The sequence below is a fragment of the Muntiacus reevesi genome, chromosome X, assembly GCF_963930625.1.
Source record: "Muntiacus reevesi chromosome X, mMunRee1.1, whole genome shotgun sequence".
In the NCBI taxonomy this organism is placed as follows: Eukaryota; Metazoa; Chordata; class Mammalia; order Artiodactyla; family Cervidae; genus Muntiacus; species Muntiacus reevesi.
The window spans coordinates 147,166,505-147,186,338 of NC_089271.1; the positions used below are offsets into that span (position 1 = coordinate 147,166,505).

General features: G+C 55.1%; 1 protein-coding gene, 1 long non-coding RNA gene and 1 pseudogene across 2 annotated transcripts; 2 read left to right on the forward strand and 1 right to left on the reverse strand.

Moving 5' to 3' along the window:
* Positions 1-6,319: 6,319 nt before the first annotated feature.
* Positions 6,320-7,857, forward strand: LOC136153895 (large ribosomal subunit protein P1 pseudogene; annotated as a pseudogene).
* A 1,423-nt stretch (positions 7,858-9,280) lies between these two features.
* Positions 9,281-17,306, forward strand: LOC136153475 (uncharacterized). The gene is made up of 3 exons (XR_010660407.1): positions 9,281-9,432; positions 9,832-9,939; positions 16,910-17,306. It is a non-coding gene; the product is annotated as an uncharacterized lncRNA (long non-coding RNA).
* Position 17,307: 1 nt separating this feature from the next.
* On the reverse strand, positions 17,308-19,730 carry EMD (emerin). The gene is made up of 6 exons (XM_065915364.1): positions 19,438-19,730; positions 19,232-19,339; positions 18,988-19,065; positions 18,653-18,786; positions 18,130-18,176; positions 17,308-18,047 (listed from the first exon to the last, which is right to left on the reverse strand). The coding sequence occupies exons 1-6, from the start codon at positions 19,517-19,519 to the stop codon at positions 17,711-17,713; spliced, it is 786 nt and encodes a 261-aa protein (XP_065771436.1). The 5' UTR covers positions 19,520-19,730; the 3' UTR covers positions 17,308-17,710.
* Between the last annotated feature and the right edge of the window lie 104 nt (positions 19,731-19,834).

Genomic DNA, 19,834 nt, shown 5'->3' on the forward strand with positions numbered 1-19,834 from the left:
GCCTTCCAGGTACTGTGTGACTGCAGTTGGTGTGGAATTTCCTCTGGTGTTTGCCTTCATCCCTCCTCTCCCATGCAGAGGCTGTGGAGCAGCGGTGAAAGTTTTAGGATGTCCTGTGTTGTTTGAATTGACTGTTCTGTGAAGAGAGGACACAACTGGGTCTGACCTCCACACTGTGCTCTCTGGTGAGATCTCAGGAATGTCTTATTTACCCAGTGACCAAACCAAACTGTTAGCTCAATTGTACTCATCTACTGACAATACTGCAGTTGATGTTAATAAAGCAATGAAGAATTGGCTAGCTGTTTTGCTCTGTTTGTGCCTTATATGTGTGAATTGGTTTCCCCTTGATAAGATCCTAAATAAGGAAGAAGCTGTTCTTTAAACCAGGATAGAGATCCATGTCCCCATCAAGCCCTGGAAAGGGTAGTGGGCAGGAGGTAGACCACTAGAGGACAGTATGCAGCCTGAAAAGCCAGCCCTGAGCCAACTCCTTATTTTAGGTCAGAGCATTTAAACCATGTGGTTAGAATACAAGAGAATACCTGCCAGATAAATGAAAGATAGACCAGAGCTTCAAAACTAAAGTTGACTGGATATATCTGGTTTGTCGTGGTCCTTATTTCTATCATTCTCACTAACTGGTCATCAAGGGGGGGGGGGGGGGTTTGGTTCTAGAATGTGTGCTAGAGATGGAAGAACCAGTCTGCCACTGAGTCATCTTCAGGGCTTAGTCCTTCTGTTCCTGGCTTTTTAAATCACTAAACTGGTTCCCTGGCCTGTAAAATTAGCATAATTAGTATATTTATTTCATAAGACTTCAGAAATTTTTAAAATAGTTGATATAATTGATAGAAAATATATCAAATTTATCAAAATACAAAAATACTAAAAATACCAGGGACTTCCCTGATGGTCCAGTGGCTAAGACTGCACTCCCAATGCAGAGGGCCTCAGTTAAATCCCTGGTTGGGGAGCTAGAGCCCACATACTGCAATGCTGCAAGTAAGTCTTGGTGCAGCTAAGTAAATATTAAGTAGTTGACATTTTTCTATAAAAATAACAGTTGATTGCAGGGTCATATAGAAAATTGATAAAATGCAAATAATCAAAATTTTACCTCACTTGACATCTCACATTCCATGCAGTTCACCCATTGAAAGAATACAATTTAGTGGTACTTGGCATTCTCAGAGAGTTCCGTAACCATCACTGTGGTTCATTTTAGGGCATTTGTATCACTCCAGAGAGAACTGCACCCCTGAGTAGTCCATCCCCATTCACTGTCCCAGCCCCTGGTAACCACTCATGTGTTTCCTGTTTCTAGGGATTTAACATATTCTGGACATTTTGTATGAATGGCATCATATAGTATGTGACCTTTTTGTCTCCTATCTTCTTAGCATAATGTATTCCAGGTTCATCTACATTGGAGCATGTTACAGAATTTCATTCTTTTTTATGGCCACATAATAGTACATCTTATGTATAGACTGTTTTGTCCATCAGTTTGTAGAAATCGATTTTTTACAAACAAATAGACTTTTTGTCTATTGTGGATAATGCTACAAACATTCATTTTCAAGTATGTGGATTATAGTTTGATTACATTGGCTGTATATAAAGCTAGGAGTTGCCAGGTCATGTGATAGTTCTGTTTACTCTTTTGAGTGTGTGTGTGTGGTTAAAGCAGATTGATGAGGGGTGAATGAAACAATGACCATAATGGTACCGTGACATCTATAAAGCACTCTAAGGTAAAGCCATTGTGAACACAGATAAGCCAGGATGTGTAACCATGCAACCACACTAGCTTGTATTTAGATGTATAATGCCTGATTTGGGGATATCCACAACAAATACTGTGCAGCAGTGCACTGTTGAAGCCTAAATGGAGTTCCAAATACAATCCATGATAAAAAACTCCATTCCAAAAGACTTTCAGGCCCCCACAGGTGTTGGGCAAGAACAGAAGAGCTGATCTTAGGAATAGGGGCTGGGAGGAGATGATCATGTAGGGATGAGAGTGGCCCAGCTATACGTCCAGGGTGCAGAGTAGCCGAGGTGATAGGGTACAGGAGTGCTGTCAACTGGTCTAGGCACTTAAGTGTCTGAATGTCCCTTGATTGTTCTGGAGTCACAGATTCTGGTGACCCTGCCGCATGATTCTAATCTGCAGGTTGCCTACTCGTGTATGTAAAGGTGAACTAAGTCACCCTTTTTGGCCTGTTTCATTTGTCAAAGGGGATGACACTGCTGAGGACAGCTTCTCCCATAGGGCTGTGGCCAGGATTTTAGAAATGCCATATAAATGTCCCCACTGAGGGCTACCCTAGCTTGTGGCGCGTTCGTACTCCCCAGAAGTGGCCTCCGGACTCCGTACGCACGCACACCACAGCCACTTTCCAGCCTCACTGGGATCGCCCAGGGCTCGACAGGGAATCGGCACCGCCTTCTCTCTCTCTCTGGCCAACCCTCTCCTCGACAGCCTTGGCAGCTCGAACCCCCCACCTCCGACCCGCCTGTACCTACCCACCATTTGGCCACTGCCTGGCGAAGGCCTGCACCGCACCCGCCCCGCCGGCTCTCCACACACCTTGTGCCCGCCTGCCCGGGGCCGGCCAATCCGCGCGGCCCGGGCCACGTCATTGGGTTTTGTCCGGTCACTCACTGAGTCTTAGCCAATCAGTGTCACCTGCACCGCCCCAGGGGGTGGGGCCGCCCTGAAAGGGGACACTCTGACGGCGTGAGGCTGCAACCTCAGCCCCCGAAGCAGAGAGAGGCCCGCGGCGGCCTGGATCCCCAGAAACAAGCCGATTAAGGGCAGTGCTCCCAACCTAGGGCTGACGGCCAGCAGAGAGCAAGAAATATGGCCCAAGAGAAGAGAAAGCTGAGGTGGTTGAGGTAGGGGTGGACGGACGGGCCGGGGGCGTGGTGGCGGATATGCGTGAAGGTGCACAAAATGCTGGTGGCAAAGGTGTGCAGCACAAGCCTTCCGGGACATAAAAGGACAGAGAAAGTGATGCCACGTGGAGAACTGGGGTCTGGGAGTGGAGTCCTCCAGTCGGAGCATGCCCACCTACAGATATGCCTCCCCAAGGACAGCTTTACCAGCCACCAGAGAGGAAGACAGGTACATTCTACCTACTGTGGTGCAATACCTTGCTGGGCCATGCACAGGATGAGAAACGGGGTGCCTGACACTCAGTAATCCTGAAATGATCCCTACAGGGTTCCCTGCTTACTGAGAAGAACAAACAGAAAACTTGCAGGCCACTCAAGCAGGAAGGGAGGAGTGTAGGGGAGAGGGGCAGAGATGAAAGATGCCCCCACCCATACTGTATCCCTGTGCGCTGGATCATGCAGTAATTGGACCCCACTTAGGGGTCTAAAGGGCTTTCCTTGTGGCTCAGCTGGTAAAGAATCCACCTGCAATGCGGGAGACCTGGGTTCCATCCCTGGGCTGGGAAGATCCAGGGAGAAGGGAAAGGCTACCCACTCCAATATTCTGTCCTGGAGAATTCCATGGACTATATACTCCACGGGGTCACAAAGAGTCGGACACGACTGAGTGACTTTGACTTCACTCACTTCACTATGGGTCTCGTGGCAACAGGACATGATGGCAGAGGGTCTGGAGGACAGTCAGTGTCCCCTTGCAAGGCATCAGCACCAGGTGAGGTAATGACAGTCCTCAAAGGACAGAACACCAGCCTTCCAGACACAGCAGGGCAAGCTACTTCCATCCGCAAGGGAGGCTCTGGGGGACTGGGGGCTTGCCGAATGTCAGCTTCCACTGAGGGCAACCAGATATCCCGAGTCTCGGTTTCAAGGCCCTACTCGTCCATGCAGTGCCCTGCCTTTTACCTAGGAAATGCAGAGAGGCTGGGAATTCAAGCGACCTGGGGATTCTGCAACTGACACGGTGGAATGCTATGTTTGATTTCCATTCCCGTCAGCCCTACAGGCACAGGGGAATTTGCAGGATGCCATGGAAGAGCTGTGGCTGTCATCCTGTGACTTGAGCTGAGAGGTAAGGCAGGTGTCCTTGTCAGTTTCCTCCCAGGGACACTGCAGTGACTGCACAGCCCAGCCTTAGTCCCTGGCATTCCCTCCATGACAGTTCAGGGTAGCAGCTGCTCTGGCTCCTCGGGCACTTGCTGCCCTTGGCCCTTCACCCCATTTGAGTGCAGGGGGCAGCATGGTGACTGCTGAGACCCCCGCAGGTCATGGATGCCTCAAGCCCAGGTGGTCACTCAGGGATGGCTCGGAGGGCTGAAGGCATGCAGCAAGTACAGGAAGCAGCTGTCACCCCAGACCCAGGGCAAGAAGGGAAGGGGTTGATGTCATCAGAAGCCCAGAGGCCAGGATGGGGGGCCACGAAGACCGGCCCATCTCTCCTCCATGTCACTGCCTTGTCACCTTCTGAGTCATCTATCTGTGGTTTGATTCATCAGCTCAGATTTTTATTTCAAAGACTGGTTTTGTGTCTAACATCTAAAGTTCTTTTTTCATTTTAAAATCTGCCAAGACTTTTAAAATTTGTCTTGCCTTTTTGATTCCTTCTTGTGTATCTACTTTTTTAAGTTTATTTTTAATTGGAGGACAATTGCTTTACAATACTGCATTGGTTTCTGTCATACATCAACATGGATCAGCCATAGGTATACATATGTCCTCCTCCCTCTTGAACCTCCCTCCCACCATGTATGTCTCTTTTGGTGTGTCTCGGAAGCTAGTGAAGATTTGGGGAGTTGCAGTAGGCTTCATTCACAGGAATGCAGACAACTGGTAAATATCCATGAGAACTGCTCTCTGATCTCATGAGAATTCAAAGGTACTGTCTATTTCAAAGTCCCCCCTGATTAGGCACAAGAGTACAGGTGTTTCTCTTTCTCACCTCCTTCCTTTATAGACTGGTTCAAGGCCCGGGGATATTCACTGGGACTCACCTCCGATGCCTTCAGGACAAACTGATGTGTGATACGATGCCCCAGGAACCTCCTTGGGAGCCAAATGGAGAGCATAGCATGGAAAAGGGCTTCCCTGAGAGCTCAACTGGTAAAGAATCTGCCTGCAACGCAGGAGATCTCGGTTTGATTCCCGGGTCAGGAAGATATGCTAGAAAAGGGATAGGCTACTGACTCCAGTATTCCTGGGCTTCCCTGGTGGCTCAGCTGGTAAAGAATCCACCTGCAATGTGGGAGACCTGGGTTCGATCCCTGGGTTGGGAAGATCCCCGAGAGAAGGGAAGAGCTACCCACTCCAGTATTCTGGCCTGGAGAATCCCATGAACTGTACAGTCCGTGGGGTCGCAAAGAGTCGGACACAACTGAGAGACTTCACGTCACTTCACAACCTGCAAAAGGAGTTCAGGCTTAGAGGCCAGTGTCCTTAACCACCCCTCCCTCCTGCTAGCTAGAGATTCAGAACAAACTGCTCAAGCCTTCCATGTCCTCATTTGCTCATCTGGAGAAGGGGGTGACATTCTACCGACTTCCTAGGGCCACCGCGAGGCTGGGATGGGTGAGTCCAAGCCTGAAGCAGACACTCCCAGCCCTTACTGAAAATTATATCATCTGGCTTCTGACAGTGATGCCCTGGGGACAAAACAGGGCCACTCCTCTCTTTGAGGGACCTGCCAGCATTCCATGAGGATGGGTGGTGTCTTCAATGTGAGTTCGCAGACCAGTCTTTAGCTGGCCCTCTGGGAGTCCTGAGTGGGAAGCCAGAGGTGAGGCATCCCTTCTGGGAGCATGTGCTCTGCCAGGAGCCTGGCAGTACAACCACAGTGCCAGGGTTGGGGGGGAGCCTCCCTCAGCCAGTGGTTTGCTGAAGCCCCACTATCTGTGGCAGAGGGATGGAAGCCCCTGCTTGCAGATGATGGGGACCAGTCTTCTCCTGCTCACTCAGACCCATGCTGGGATGGACCCAGTTCTTTTACAGCCTTGTCCTTTCTTCTCACCATTGCAGGTGACCGTTCAAGAGCACTGGTTTTAGGTGGATTCTTGGTTCTTATTTGTGCTTTCCCCATGGATCTCGCTTGCTCACCTGCGGGCAACCTATGCATTTAAATAATATAATACTCTCTTCTCAGTACACGTTTCCTCGTCTTTTCCACAACTGAGCTGGCATCCCAGGAGGGCGGGGGCTGGGTGTCTGAGAGGCACTGGCCCCAGTCCCGGCCTACCTAGCCTGGGATCATATGACCCCCCCACCACACACACACACACAAACACACTCACAGTAGTGGGGCCTGCAGGACAGCAAGAATCAGCCAGCCTGGGTCCACGAAGCATTAGGTGTGGGAACTCGGAAAGTCTGCCCTGCATCACATGACTCTCCTCACTTGAGGCAGGACAACTTTGTGCCCAAGATACACAACCCAGAAATCATCAATCCAGAGTTTAATAATTTGGTCGCATAAAACTGTGTAACTACTTGACAGCCAAAACTGGCCAGCCTAGCCTTTTTAGACAAGAGACTGGAATTCCACAGTGGTCCAGTGGTTAAGCCTCCATGCTTCCACTGCAGGGGGCCGGCTCAGTTCAATTCTTGGTCTGGAAATTAAGATCTGGCATGTCATGCTATGCAGCCAAAAAAGGAGAGAGATCCCTTTTCTTCCACGGCCGCTAAAGTGCTCAGTCCTTCCGAGAATCCAAGGCCATTTTGGGGTGAGGCCCTCACTTCATCTGGAGACTGGCACCGAGCCAGCAGCCCCACCAAGCTCTCGCCCACAGCATGGCCTCTGTCTCGGAGCTTCCTTGCACCTACTCGGCCCTCATTCTGCCCAGTGAGGTGATGGTCACAGAGGATAAGATCAGTGCCCTCGTTAAAGCAGCTGGTGTAAATGTTGACAGTTTCTGGCCAGGCATGTTTGTAAAGGCTTTGGCCAGTGTCAGCATCGGCAGCTTCACCTGCCATGTGGGGGCTGGTGGACCTGTCCCGACAGCTGGAGCTGCACCACCAGAAGGTCCTGCCCCCTCTACCACTGCTGCCCAATCTGAGGAGAAGAAAGTAGAAACAAAGAAAAAAGAATCTGAAGACTCTGATGATGACATGAGGTTTGCTCTTTTTGACTAAACCTCTGTAGTAACTTCCCTGGTGGCTCAGATGGTAAAGCATCTGCCTACAATGTGAGAGACCCGGGCTCGATCCATGGGTTGGGAAGATCCCCTAGAGAAGGAAATGGCAACCCTCTCCAGTACTCTTGCCTGGAAAATCCCATGGATGAAGGATCCTGGTAGGCATGGAGGTCCGTGGAGTCACAAAAAATGAGACATGACTGAGCAACTTCATTCACTTTAGTAACACATCCAATAAAAAGCTGAGCTCTTTAGAGAGAGAGAGACTGAGAGAAAATCTCTGCAACATGTGGAACACAGGGCTAACTGAGCCCTGCTATATGCCTATCAGGGTCTTTTGGGGGAGGCAAATGCTTAGTATCAATGAACATGGTAAATGCCCATAGGTTTTGACCTGGTAGTTCCACTTAAAGGTAATATCCTGAGGGAGATTTACACATTTTCAGAGGTGCTAACAAACAAACAAGAAGAACAGAAAAGGTAACACTACATCAGCTGGGTATTTGTTATGTAAACTATAGCTCATGTGTTCTGTTCAATACCTTGTGACCAGAGATGACATGAGCTAGACTTTTGTGCACTGACAAGGAAGACTTTTGCAAATATATCATTGCTAGTTAAAATCACACTGAATGCACAGGGTGTGTGTTTTTTTTAACCCGAGTGAAGAACTATGTAGGTGATCCCATAGAAGAATATAGTTAGAGGTGAGAAACAGAATTGTTAACAGTATTGCCTAAAACAATATTTTGTAAAAATCTTCAGTTATGTGCTTTAAAAATATCTGGGGTGGTAAGGAAAAATGGTTCAGCCACAGTGGAATGCAAATTGGCAGTTTCTTCTAAGGCTAATCGTCCACTTCCTTAGGACACAGCACTTGCACTGCTAAGCATTCATGCCAAAGAAACGGAGAATTCTGACCACAGGAAAGCCTGGATACAAATGTTCAAAGCAGTTTTTTTCTAGAAATCTAAAAGTGGAAACGGGCAACATGTCCTTCAGTGAGTGAAGGCTTGAACAACTTTGGCTGATCCACACCAAGGAAGAAGCCTAGCAATACAAAGGGAGAACTGACTGCTGATACCAACTAACTATTGATTGAAATGGATGGATCTCAAGGGCAGTGTGTGATTAAAAAAAGGACACCCTGTTATCAAACTACCTGGTTTCATTAATGTACTGACGTGTGTGTGTGTGTGTGTGTGTGTGTGTGTGTGTGTGTGTGTGTGTGTGTGTGTGTGTGTGTGTGTGTGTGTGTGGCGAGGTATGCAGCATCATCCAGGAATCGAACCCAAGGGCAGTGTGTGATTAAAAAAAGGACACCCTGTTATCAAACTACCTGGTTTCATTAATGTACTGACGTGTGTGTGTGTGTGTGTGTGTGTGTGTGTGTGTGTGTGTGTGTGTGTGTGTGTGTGTGTGTGTGTGTGTGTGTGTGTGTGTGTGGCGAGGTATGCAGCATCATCCAGGAATCGAACCCAGGCCATTGGCAGTGCGAGTGTGGTGTCCTAACCACTGGCGCGTGCGCGCACACACGCACACACAGAACACTGAGCAGCTTTCCGATGATACCAATGCCATTTCCTAGTGTGAGGTCCGACTGGATATGCAACATGCTGATGCTGGGGCAACAACGGGGGGGGGGTATTTCCCTGTAACTTCCCGTGAACTTAACTCCTTCAGAATACAAGCTCACACCAAAGCACATAGCAGGGCTTGGCGTGTACATTCACATGACTCTGCACGGAAACTCTGGATCTCTCCGCGGGGAAGTCCAAGGACCCACGACACGCCCGCCTAGGGACTGAGGAAAGAGCCCGAAGGCCGAGCGGAGGGCGGAGCTCACGAGATCGGCCTGCTTTGACTGGGCCACAGAGGTGCCCGTCACAAAGAGGCACGGGCTGGTTTGGCACTGGAGGGCGGGTCTTCTGAGGAGTCGAGCATGGTCATTGGTAGAGTCAGACGGAAGAGGTGGGCAGGAGTGCTCCATGGCTTCCGGTGGGCGGACTGAAGCGGGAAGCGAGAGATGACGGCCGCTGGGGCGGTCAGGGCGGGGCTCGAAGCGCGGAGACGGCCCCCTTGCTCCGTGTCCCCGCCCTCGATCTCGGCACTCGACCGCACTCCCTCTGGGTCCTGGGCGGGGTCAGAGCCCCGCGGTTCTCTGGGTTGTGCGCCGTCTCTTGGGGGAAGGCGAAAAGACGCTTCCCCCGAGCCCAGGGCCCTGGAGACCTTGGGGATTCCGTCGGGGCCCCACCCCCCGCTCCTGGCAGGACTCCGCCTGCTGTACTGAGGGCGTCTGGCCCTCGAGATGACCCGCCACAGTGTATTGGGGGAGCCCAGGGACCGGGTGAGCGGGGACGGTGGGCGGCAACCCCACCACGATGCTACCAAAGAGCAGGGTCAGGGGGTCTCCACTCGGCCCCGCCCTCTAGTCCTGGCATCTGAGGGGGGCCTTGGCCCGCGTTCCTAATTCCTTCCACCATCCCAGGGTCTAGAATCTGGGCGCTTCCAGCCGCCCCCACCCCTTGCCCGGCCCACGCTGTTCCACTCCTCCTGAGTGTGACTGGGACAATTCTCTGTGAAGCCCGGATCCTCCCCCCTTTCCCCCTGCCCCACACGGAGTAACAAGGAAGAGGTGGGCAGAGCTGAGCCCAGTGCCCAGAAGAGTGGAGTCTGGCAGGGGTGCCATAATTCTGGAGGTGGGGAGGGCCCAAAGTAACACAGTCTTGCCCCTGTCACTCGACAGGTGTGGCCCGCTGGGAGGGAACCTTGCCCAAGCACTCCTGTTCTCCAGGACCCCCTATGGGTTGCAGCCCTCAGTGCCTGCTGCCTGCCTCTCCCCTGGGAGGTCAAGGTGAGTGAGCCCGGCAGGGAGAGAAAGCCCATGGCTTCACTAGGAGTGGATGAAATCAGAAACCATTCATCCCGATGGCATCTGAGTGCGGCCTTGGCCCGCGTTCCTGATTCCTTCCACCCTCCCAGGGTCTAGAATTTGGCCCCCTCCATCCATCGTGCTGGAAGGGGCGTGAGAACACCTGGAAGGCTCACTCAAAGCCGGCCGCAGGGCCCCGCCCTAGAGTCTCTGATCTTGCACATCTGGGGTGGGGCTTGAGCATTTGCGACTCCAACAAGCTCCCGGCCGCTGCTGGTCCAGAGACCCCACAGTGAGAAGCGCTGCTCTAGAGGCCCGAGACTCCTAGGTGTGTGCCCCCTGCCCTCCTCCAAGACTGGCTCTCTGCAGGGTCCCCACGGGGCTGGGAAGAGCCAGGAGGCTGGTGGCTCTCGCGAGATCTGGGGCTTCCCGTTGAGCGTTGAGCAGTCGTCACCCTTCCCTGCCTGAAGTCGAAGGAGGGGACTGTCCACAGCCCAGGCAAGATCAGGTGTCAGGTTTGTCGAGTTGCTCAACAGCTCCTCACTTGGGCTGATAACATCTGGACACGTAGGAGGGTGGGGAGAGAGAAGATCCAGTGACTGGGTGTGGGGATGGAGGAACTATCTGATGAGCAGAGGAAAAAGGCATGCATGTCGAGCTCAGGGATGGGAAAGGAACATCAGCCCTGAGACCAAGTGTGGGTCTAGGGCATGGAGACCCGAAGGGCTTCCCAGGTGGTGCTAGTGGTAAAGAACCTACCTGCCAATGCAGGAGATGTAAGGAGATGCGGGTTCAATCCTTGAGTCAGGAAGACCAGTGGAGGAGCGCATGGCAACCCACTGCAAGATTCTTGCCTGGAGAATCCAATGGACACAGGAGCCTGGTGGGCTACAGTCCATGGGATTGCGAAGAGTTGAACATGACTGAAGCGACTTAGTACACATGCACGGAGACCAGAAAGGAGGTTGTCTGCCCAGGAACTGCCCTGATAGCTGTCTGGTCTGCAGGTGTGGTCAGCTTCTCTTGCTGGTGGGAAGCCAATGCCCTTCCTGCCACACGTTCCTCACCAAGAGGTTCTCCCAGCTCTTGGATGATGCTGCCCAGACCTGCTCAATGCCCAACTTTGAGCTGGGCACCACCCACTGCTTTGGCCAGTCTTTGCTGAGGCTGGTCTGTCTGTGGCTCCACATCCAGTTGGAGCCGCAGATCAAAAGCAATGCCAGTGTCCAGCTGCCCCATGTGCCCAGAAACAGCAGCTCTGGGACCCCAGCCCCCAAGCACATTCTGGCTGTGAGATCATTTCAGGGGGTACAGGGGGCGCTTTGGTTGGCATTTTCCAAGGCCACCTCCTGCACCCTTTTCCTTTGGATCGCTGATCTTTTCTTGACTGGTTCAAGTTCTCTATACATTAATGATATGAGCCCTGAGTCACATCTTGGTACTATTTTTTGGCCCACTTTGTCACTTGTCTCTTGACTTTGTGGTTTGGGGTTTGTGTTTGGCTAGGCAGACGATCTTAGCATTTGTGTCATCAGACTTTCCAGGCTCTTCCTAATGGTTTCTGGGGTTTCTTGTCGGTTTGTTTGCTCCCAACTGACTTAGGGTGATCTTCTCCATTTAAAGTCATCGTGTATAAGTTACCCATTGCTGAGTAACAAGGGGCTACCCTGGTGATGTTAGAGGTAAAGAACCTGCCTGTCAACACAGGAGAAATAAAGAGACATGGGTTGGGAAGATCCCCTGGAGAAGCAAATGGCAACCCACACTAGTACTCTTGCCTGGAGAATCCCATGGACAGAGGAGCCTGGCAGGCTACATCCATGGGGTTGCAAAGAGTCGGACACGACTGAAGTGATTTAGCATGCAAGCATGCATAGCAAATTACCCTAAACAGAGTGTAGTTCCTTAAAACAACCTGCACTCATAATCTCCCAGGTGTCTGAAGGATAGGACTCTAGAAGGCCTGGCTGGGGCTTCTGGCCTGGGGTCCATCACAGGTTGCGGTCAGGTTGCTTCTCTGGGGCCACAGCCCTATGGTCTCCCTGGGGTGTTGGGGTGGGAGGGGGGCAGGCTCTGCTTCTGGAGGGCTCACGGGGCTGTGGCAGGGGACGGTTCCTCCCCATCAGGCCTCTCCACTGGGCTGCTCGGGTCAGGCCTTCCCCAGATCCAGCGATCTCAGAGCGACAGAGCAGCCCTGAGATGGAAGCCAAAGTGTTTGTCTCATAACTCATCTCGAGGTGACACTCCCTTGCCTCTGCTGTGTTTTTATGGGTCACACTGGTCACCCCGTGGAGAAAAAAATAGTACCCGCATGGGCCTAGGTTCTTCACATTCATGGCACATGAGAAGTCTCCGAGGAGTGTCTCTGCCCCTGAGCCCGGGTGTGGGACTCCCGGCTACCTGGAGCCCTCAGGAATGTGTCCTTTGTGGAAGTAGGGGTGGCAGGTTCCAGGCCGGATCCAGGCCAGGCCAGGCATGTGTTGTAAGGGCAGAGAGTGGCTTTTCACCTTGAAATGGTTGCGGAAAGTCAGAGAAACAGAGACCGTGTAATGATCCTAGCATGGCCTGCAGAAACCGTGGCGTGTGCCCTCTGCCCTCTGCCCAGGTGTCCGAAGCCTGGAGGGCCATCCCAGTGAGTGGTGCAGCCCTGGGGGTACAAGCTGACAAGCCCCTTTTCTTCAATGACTGTGCCCAGTAGCCCCGGGCTGGGCTGGTGCCAGCCTGAGGTGGCAGCCAAGTGTCCCTTTGGTCCCAGGAAGGCGCTCCTGCTGTGCCCATGGGGGACATGCCCACCACCCGTCCTGGCTGGGACTGAGATTGGACTTCCCAATGACATGCTTGGTGGCTCTGAATGTGTCACACAGCTTCTGTGGGTGGCAAGGGCTCCTCCTGTTGCCTCTTGCTTCTGGGCAGCACTGGGGCCCTTGGAGACAGCTCCTGGCCCCGTCTGTGGCCACCATGCTCTTCTCAAGCCTGATGACCGTGGCCTCAGGAGAGCCGGGCTTTCTATCTCCATCCCGGGGCAGAAGCAGAGGCTGAGGCTGAGCTTACGGGGCCTGTCCTGGCCCCACCCCCACCCTGCTGTCCACTTGCCTCAGGCCTCACCCTCAGTCCTCATCCTCCGCCCGCTGGACATGATTGTGCCTGCCCTCCAGAGCTCAGGGGTCTGGAGCGGCCCATTCTCCACCGGTGCTGTGTCCCAGAGTCGTCCCCCAGTCCCGGCCCTCATTCAGCCCCACTCCCTGGGCTGTGGCCTCCCTGGGCTCACGGGGACTTTGCAGACATCCATGGCAAGCATTGGAGCTGGCTGAGGCCAGCCTGACCTCTGAGCAGCACAGTGTGCCCCTGCCGGGTGCGTAAGTCCTGCTGGGGGTGCCCGTGGCCTGTGGAAGAGGCTGCTGTAGGTGGCGGGCCTTGTCCTCTGGGGACCTGTCCACAGCTGGGACGTGGAGCTGGATGATACACACAGACACAGACACAGACACACACACACACACACTCGAGTCCTGGCGGCCACATCCATCACTCCTCACGTTCGCTGACCCTGATTTAGCAGCTGTTCCCCCTTTGGCCCACTGTCTCTGTCGGGGTTCCAGCAGGGTCCCCATCAGCGCACTGGCCCTGAGCCCTGGAGTGGGGTGTGGCCACCCAGACCGGGGGCCGTGCGGGTCCTCCAAGGCTCTCTAGACCGTCGCCATCGTTGAAACGCTGAGGCTCCTTCTCTGTGGGTGGTTCGCTGTCCCATCCTGGGGGGCGCTGTGCACCTCGCTTCACCTAGGTCTGGCCTACCCTCCTGGGGGAGCAGGCACCAGGGAGGGTGGGGTGCAGGGGTGCCCTGGGGCGGGGTGGGGGCTGGTCGTGGTGTGGGAGTGGTCAGCTCCCCCATCCCCCCGACTCAGAGCAGACAGGACTTACAGGATGCGGGGGCCACTCCCCACAGGGTGACCAGACACCCCCTCCAAGGCTTAGTAGGGAAGAAGGGCCCTGGAGGGCGTCTGTGGCTGGACCCCTCCTCTGCTCTGGGAACCTGTGGCAGGCAGGTCTCGGCCGTGGGGCCTGTCAGGGCTGGGCCCCCTCCCCTGCTGGCTCTGGGCGGGGAGCCCAGGCTGGATCCCCTGTGCAGAGCCCAGGGGAGGCCCAGCTTGCCCCTGACTGTGTCCTGGCAGCTGGAGTGTGCTCTGGGGGGTCTGCTCCTTGGGGCCAGGTCTCAGGTCTCTTGCCCCCAGCAGATGGGCTCCTGGTGCCATCTGCATGTCCCCCTTTCCAGAAGCCCTCCAGAGGTGGCACCCTGTCTTGCTCCCTCCTGCCCCTGCCTGGCCGAGGCTCTGGCCTGCCCTGGCCCGTGGCCTCCGTCCGCAGAACTGTCCTCAGGGTCGTTCCCTCTGCAGTTTCCAGCTTCTCTCCTTGCCGCCCTGCAGGCCTCATGACCGCCCAGGTGCAATGTGGCATCCGGGGAGGGGTCAGGACTCCTGGTTATGTTCAGCATTCCTCTGTGGCCATTCTCCCTCCGGGGGCCCCCACCCGGCAGGCTTTGGAACGGGATGGCAGGGAGGACTGATAGCAGCGAGGACTGTCTCCTCTTGGCAGACTGGTTCAGGCAGCAGGCAGGAGAATCTGGGTAAGTCCAGGTAGGGGAGTGGTGCCTGGTGGGCTGGCAGAGGTGAGAAGGGGCTTTCTGGGAGGACCTCACTACCTGGCTCTCCCCAGTGGTAGGGGACTTCTCTGGGTGGGACTTGATTTTTTTTTCACTGAGTTCCTGACTGCCCTGGGGAGGGGCTGGAGCTAGTCTCCAGGGCATGGTTATGCTGAACCTAAGGCCAAAGGCCAGCCCCATGGGCAGTAACAGTGGCACCCTCCTTTCCTTTAGTCCCTTGGGGAGGTTCATCCTCGTGGGCTTGTACCCACAGGCTTGTACCCACTCTTGGATGGCTGCTTCTTCAGTGCTGGGACTAGCCCAGTAGAGTGGTCAAGGTGGGGGTGGTCCAAGATTGCAGAATGCTGTCTGCTGCATCCCCTAGACCTGGGGGCAGGGGGAGGGCACGGCTGACTTCAAGGGTAGCATCAGGAGCTCCCCCCGCTTGTCATACCTCCCAGGCACTTCTCTCTGTGCTCCACCAGGGATGCTGCTCAGGCTGTCTGGCAGGGTCCCAAGCTACTAGCTCGGTTGCCTCATCCAGGGCTTTCCAGGCTCCTCCATGTCTTCCAACCACCACCACCATCCCCCGACTCTGCTCTGGTGGTACCTAAGATGGCAGGAGATGCCCTGCACGCTGGGAAGTTGATGCCCCCTGATGTGCTCCCAGTACCACTGCAGCCCGTGGTCCAGGCAGGAGCCTGGATGTTGGTCTCAGAGCCCTGGAAAGCCCTAGGTGGGGACTTGGAAGCCTGAGGTCTCTTGGGGGCTCACAGAGCCCTCAAAAGCTTTGCCTGGGGTGCCCAGAGCACTCGGAGGCATTCAGGCGCCCTTATGGGGCTCCAGGGCCTTGGAAGCGAGGCTAAGCCTGGTGGGAGTCTGGAGGGAGGTCCAGAATCCTCAAGAGAGCTCTCTGGGAGGTGGGTATCTCAGAGCCCTGGGGCAGCGCTTTTGAAGCAAGGCCCTCAGAAACCCTCCGTCTGATGCATGGTGATCAATGGATATGGTCACCCATGGGAAATAAAAGGGGGAGACTATGTCACCTGGGAGGCGACTCCGTCTTCCTTCAGACACAACAGTGGCTGCCAAGCACATCTAGCCTCCCCCTCGGTCCTGCAGATGGAGGATCTGAAGCCCGGAGGGGACCATTCTGTCCAGAGGCCATGCCATCCCTCTCCCTTTCCTCCCTGCAATCGCTCCTCTCCACCAGGACCCCGTGGGGCTCCCGCTGCACAGCCACCCCCAGGAGGAGCCTTGAGATCACTTGCTGAAATGACATGTTGCGCCATGCCTCTGTGGAGTTCTGACGCCCTGACAATGGGACTCCTTGTTCTCCCCCGTCCAGTTCACTGATTTGACCACCTGCCCCTATGGTCACAGATGAGCAGGCCACACCTCCTGCCCATGCCCACCGCCGACCACGGAGCATCCGTGTCTCAGCTCTTGGTCTAAGATGGCACAGGACAGATGCCGGGGGCCCAGGGGTGTCCCGGCCACAGCGGACTGGGTGCCATGGGAGTCGGGGGAGTGCCTAGCCGCCAATGAGGGAGGCTGGGGCTCTGGGAAGGGTGAGAATATGAGAAGCCATTTCTTTCTGGTGTATTTGAAATGCACAAAAAAAGCCTGTTGGTTTTAAGAAAACACCCAGCCCCCCCAACCCCCCCCCAGTCCCCCCCAAGCCCCCCCTACCCCACCCAACTGCAGAGACTAGGATGCAGCAAGAAGAAATGTTCGGGAGCTTTGCCAAAAAGGTTCCAGTCCTGGCCCTGAGTAGAGCTTACCCAGCAGCCATAGACAGCGGAGAGCCCCAAAGGCTCAGGAGACCACGGTGCACGTGCAGGTGAGAGGGCAGACCCTGCCAAGTCCTGCCACCTGTAGGAAGGAGCCCGTCAGAGTTGAGGTGCCAGGGTCCCACCAAATGGTGGCCCAGGGGGTGCCTCTGCTTCCCTTTTGAGTGCCTGCCTCTCCAGGCTTTACTGCCCTCTACAGGCAGTGCAGAGCCCAGACGCACAGTGTGGCATTTTACCCCAGGTTTCCTTAGCATTTGATGTGAAGTGATAGTCGTTCAGTCGTGTCAGACTCTTAGCGACCCCTTGGACTGTAGCCCGCCAGGATCCTCTGTCCATGGGATTCTCCAGACAAGAATACTGGAGTGGGTTGCCATTTCTTTCTCCAACTCGATGTTAAAATCACATGTAAACTGTGAAAACTGTGAAATGCCCGGAGCAGAAAACCTTGCGGTAATACCCAGGTGAGGAATTGATTTACTGAAAGGGGATGAAACATTCCAGAGGACTGAGAGCCTTTCCCTGTCATTAGACAACCAGCTTTCCAGCAGAAACAGCCCATCAAGCAGATGCCTCATTTCCTTCCCATCACTCTGCTCTTGGACACTACGGTTGGTGTCTGCTGGTCCCAGTTGAAACACCCAGAACTGACACGGTGCAAGCAGCCTCACCTGCGTTTCCCAGTGGGCTCTCTGTGTGACATTATTTTTTATAAGTACTTACAAGAGCTTCTGGTAACATGTCAGGGAGTGGGCACCAAAAGCAGAACACAAATGAGTCTATGGGTAGCCTATGATCCCTATCTCAGGCTCAAAGGACGAAAGGATGAACTGACGAAGTCGGATGGCAATTCTGGAGACCCAAGGCCTGGAAACCTTTAGTAGGGGGGCAGCCCAACCCCTCACCACGTTAAAGAGAAGAACCCACATGTTAAAAATAAATGGTCTTTTATTGTGTCCACGAAAACAAACTCAGGGTGGCCTTTGGTTAATCCCCCCATGAGGTGACGACATATAGGAGGCATGCGATGACCAAAACCGTGTTCTCCTCTCCAGGAGAAGGGTCTTGCCTTCCTAGGCCCAAAGGGTGACAGGCAAGCAGGGCCAGGAGGATCCAGAGGCAAGCCCACCCAGGCCCACCATGCTGCAGAGGGCCCAGGCCTGCTGCCTCCCTGGCAGGACAGGGAAGGGGTCAGCAAACATTGCCCCTGTCCTGGTAACCCCAAGCTAGAACACACAGAAAAGCCCCAACCCCCCTCCCCCAACAAACACTGATAAGGCAGTCAGCCAGGGCTTCCCAGAGGAGCTGGCCCCCAAGGTAAGAGGCCAGACCCTCAGGGCTCTGCCCAGAAGGGATTGCCATCCTCGGCCTGCATGGAGTAGTAAACAAAGAGCAGGAAGGCAGCAAAGACTAGGAACAGCAGCACCTGGCCCCAGAGCGGGACCTGGCGATCCTGGCCCAGGCCGGCAGCCCCAGGGGCCTGCTTTTCAGGCCGGATGGCTCGACGGGTGAGCCACGAAGGGGCCGAAGATGAAGATGAGGACACACTCGAGGTGGAGGAGGATGTGGGATAATAGGACAGGCCCAGGGAGCTTCTGGAGATGTTGGAAATAGGGCGGTAGTGTGTGATGTTCTGGTAGGTACTGTCCCGGCCATACAGGAGGTGTTCCCTGAGGCAAAGAGGGCAGCAGATAGACCAGGAGGGCCTGAGCCCTGAATCAGCCCCAGCCCCTGGCTTGCCTTAATACTCACCGATCCTTGCCTTCCTCTTCCAAAGAGAAAAGATTGTCTTCACGGACCTACAGAAGTGAATCAGAGTGAGGATACCTATTGGCGGGGTCGATGTAGGTATGACAGGTCATACCCTCAGTCCATACTACCCTTCCCAGCCTGTTCTGAACACTGCTTAAAGGCCTGGGCCCTGCCACCCTCCAGACCCCCTTCTTGGTCCCCAGCCTTATGTCTGCAGGGCCGTGCCACTTGTCCCAGCTGCCTGCATCCTACTTTGTGCCCCAGGATTCTCAAAAAGAGCTCAAACCTAGATCCCAGACCAGAGCCAGGGCACGTCCTGGGCACACTAGTCAAAAAACAGTTCTGACAGCCCCTTCCCCTCCCCAAAGAAAGGCCCTCACCGGGCAGGTGTCTGCAGGCCCTGCCTCTCCCTGGAGGTTTCTGAGGCACCATTTGTGCCCAGTGGTCCCCTTGACTCATCCAAACCCCATGAGGACCCCCTCAAGTTGTACCCAAGTACAGGGTGCCCGACAAGTCAGCTCACCTGGCGGTGAAAAGGGTCAGCATCTGAGAGTGAAGCTGAGGGCTGGCGGAAGCCCTTGGATGTGCCCATAGACTCAGGTTCCCCGTAAGTCCTGGTGGTCAAGTAACTCTCCTCATAGTAGTCATCATTATAGCCTTGGGAAGGGGGGGCAGCGGTAGCAGAAGAGGCAACGGTGTCCCTACCTGGCCCGATGGCCCTAATCTGAATCCCATTGGGGGGGCCTGTGACACGGTTTCTCCCCTCCAGGGCTACTGCAGGACGCTTGGGGTTGAGGTCTCAGGTTCTGGCTGACAATGGAAGGAAGGTGCAGGGTGCCCACCCCACCCCTGCCTTACCCTTGCTCTGGTAAAGTAAGGCGTCCTCTTTCTTGGGCAGATCATACATATCCGAGTCCACGGACGCCGAATCTAAGTCTGAATGGGGGAGGGGCTAGGACCATGGCCCACAGGGGTCCCCTCCCGTTTCCCCCGCGCCCCTTCCGGCCAGTGCTCCGGCCACACCCCCGCGACCCGTTTCTCAGAGTCACCCAAACCGTGTCCCCAAGGGCGGCCAGGCGGGGCCCTGGGACGGAAGCCTCACCCGAGAACCGATAGGAGAAAGAGGATGCGGACGAGCTCGGGGGCGAGAGCCTCCGCCTCTGGGTCTCATACTCGAAGATTTTCTTTTCGTAGAGCTTGCGAGTGGAACCTGATCAGACGCGGGGCACAGGGCGGTCAGGCAGTGGGCCGGGAGCGGGCCGCGGGGCTAAGCGCGGGGAGGGGGCCCGCCCTCCGTCCACCGCGTACCAACGACGGGACCGTGTGGGATGTTGTACTGGCGCAGCACGGCGGCCAGCTCGGAGTCCGACAGGACTGCGTAGTCGTCCATGGCGGGCAGCGGACGGCGGAGGCCTGGGGGGGGCCTGGGCCTAGCGACACCGGCCGAGAGACGACGGCCTCGGAGCGCGGCGGGGGCAACAGGAGCGCCTCGGGAGCGGCTACGCGCGCGTCACGTCCGCGTCACAGCCGCGGTCTCGGCAGGCAGCGCGCGCTGTGCGGAGAGGGGCTGGGCCTCGCGGAGAGCCGCCGGGCCTCGCGGAGAGCCGCCAGCACAGATTGGTGGGGCCTTGGGAACGGGAGGGGTGGGGCGGGGCTCACGAGCCTAGACGTCACAAATGGGTGGGAGGGGCCACAGCTCAAACGG

Coding starts and splice junctions, on each gene's coding strand:
- EMD (XM_065915364.1), bottom strand. CDS start 19,519: ATGGACGACTACGCAGTCCTGTCGGACTCCGAGCTGGCCGCCGTGCTG. Junction 18,787..18,987: donor CTTACTTTACCAGAGCAAGG/GTAAGGCAGGGG, acceptor CCCCTTCCCAAG/GCTATAATGATGACTACTAT. Junction 18,177..18,652: donor CTGACCCTTTTCACCGCCAG/GTGAGCTGACTT, acceptor TCACTTCTGTAG/GTCCGTGAAGACAATCTTTT.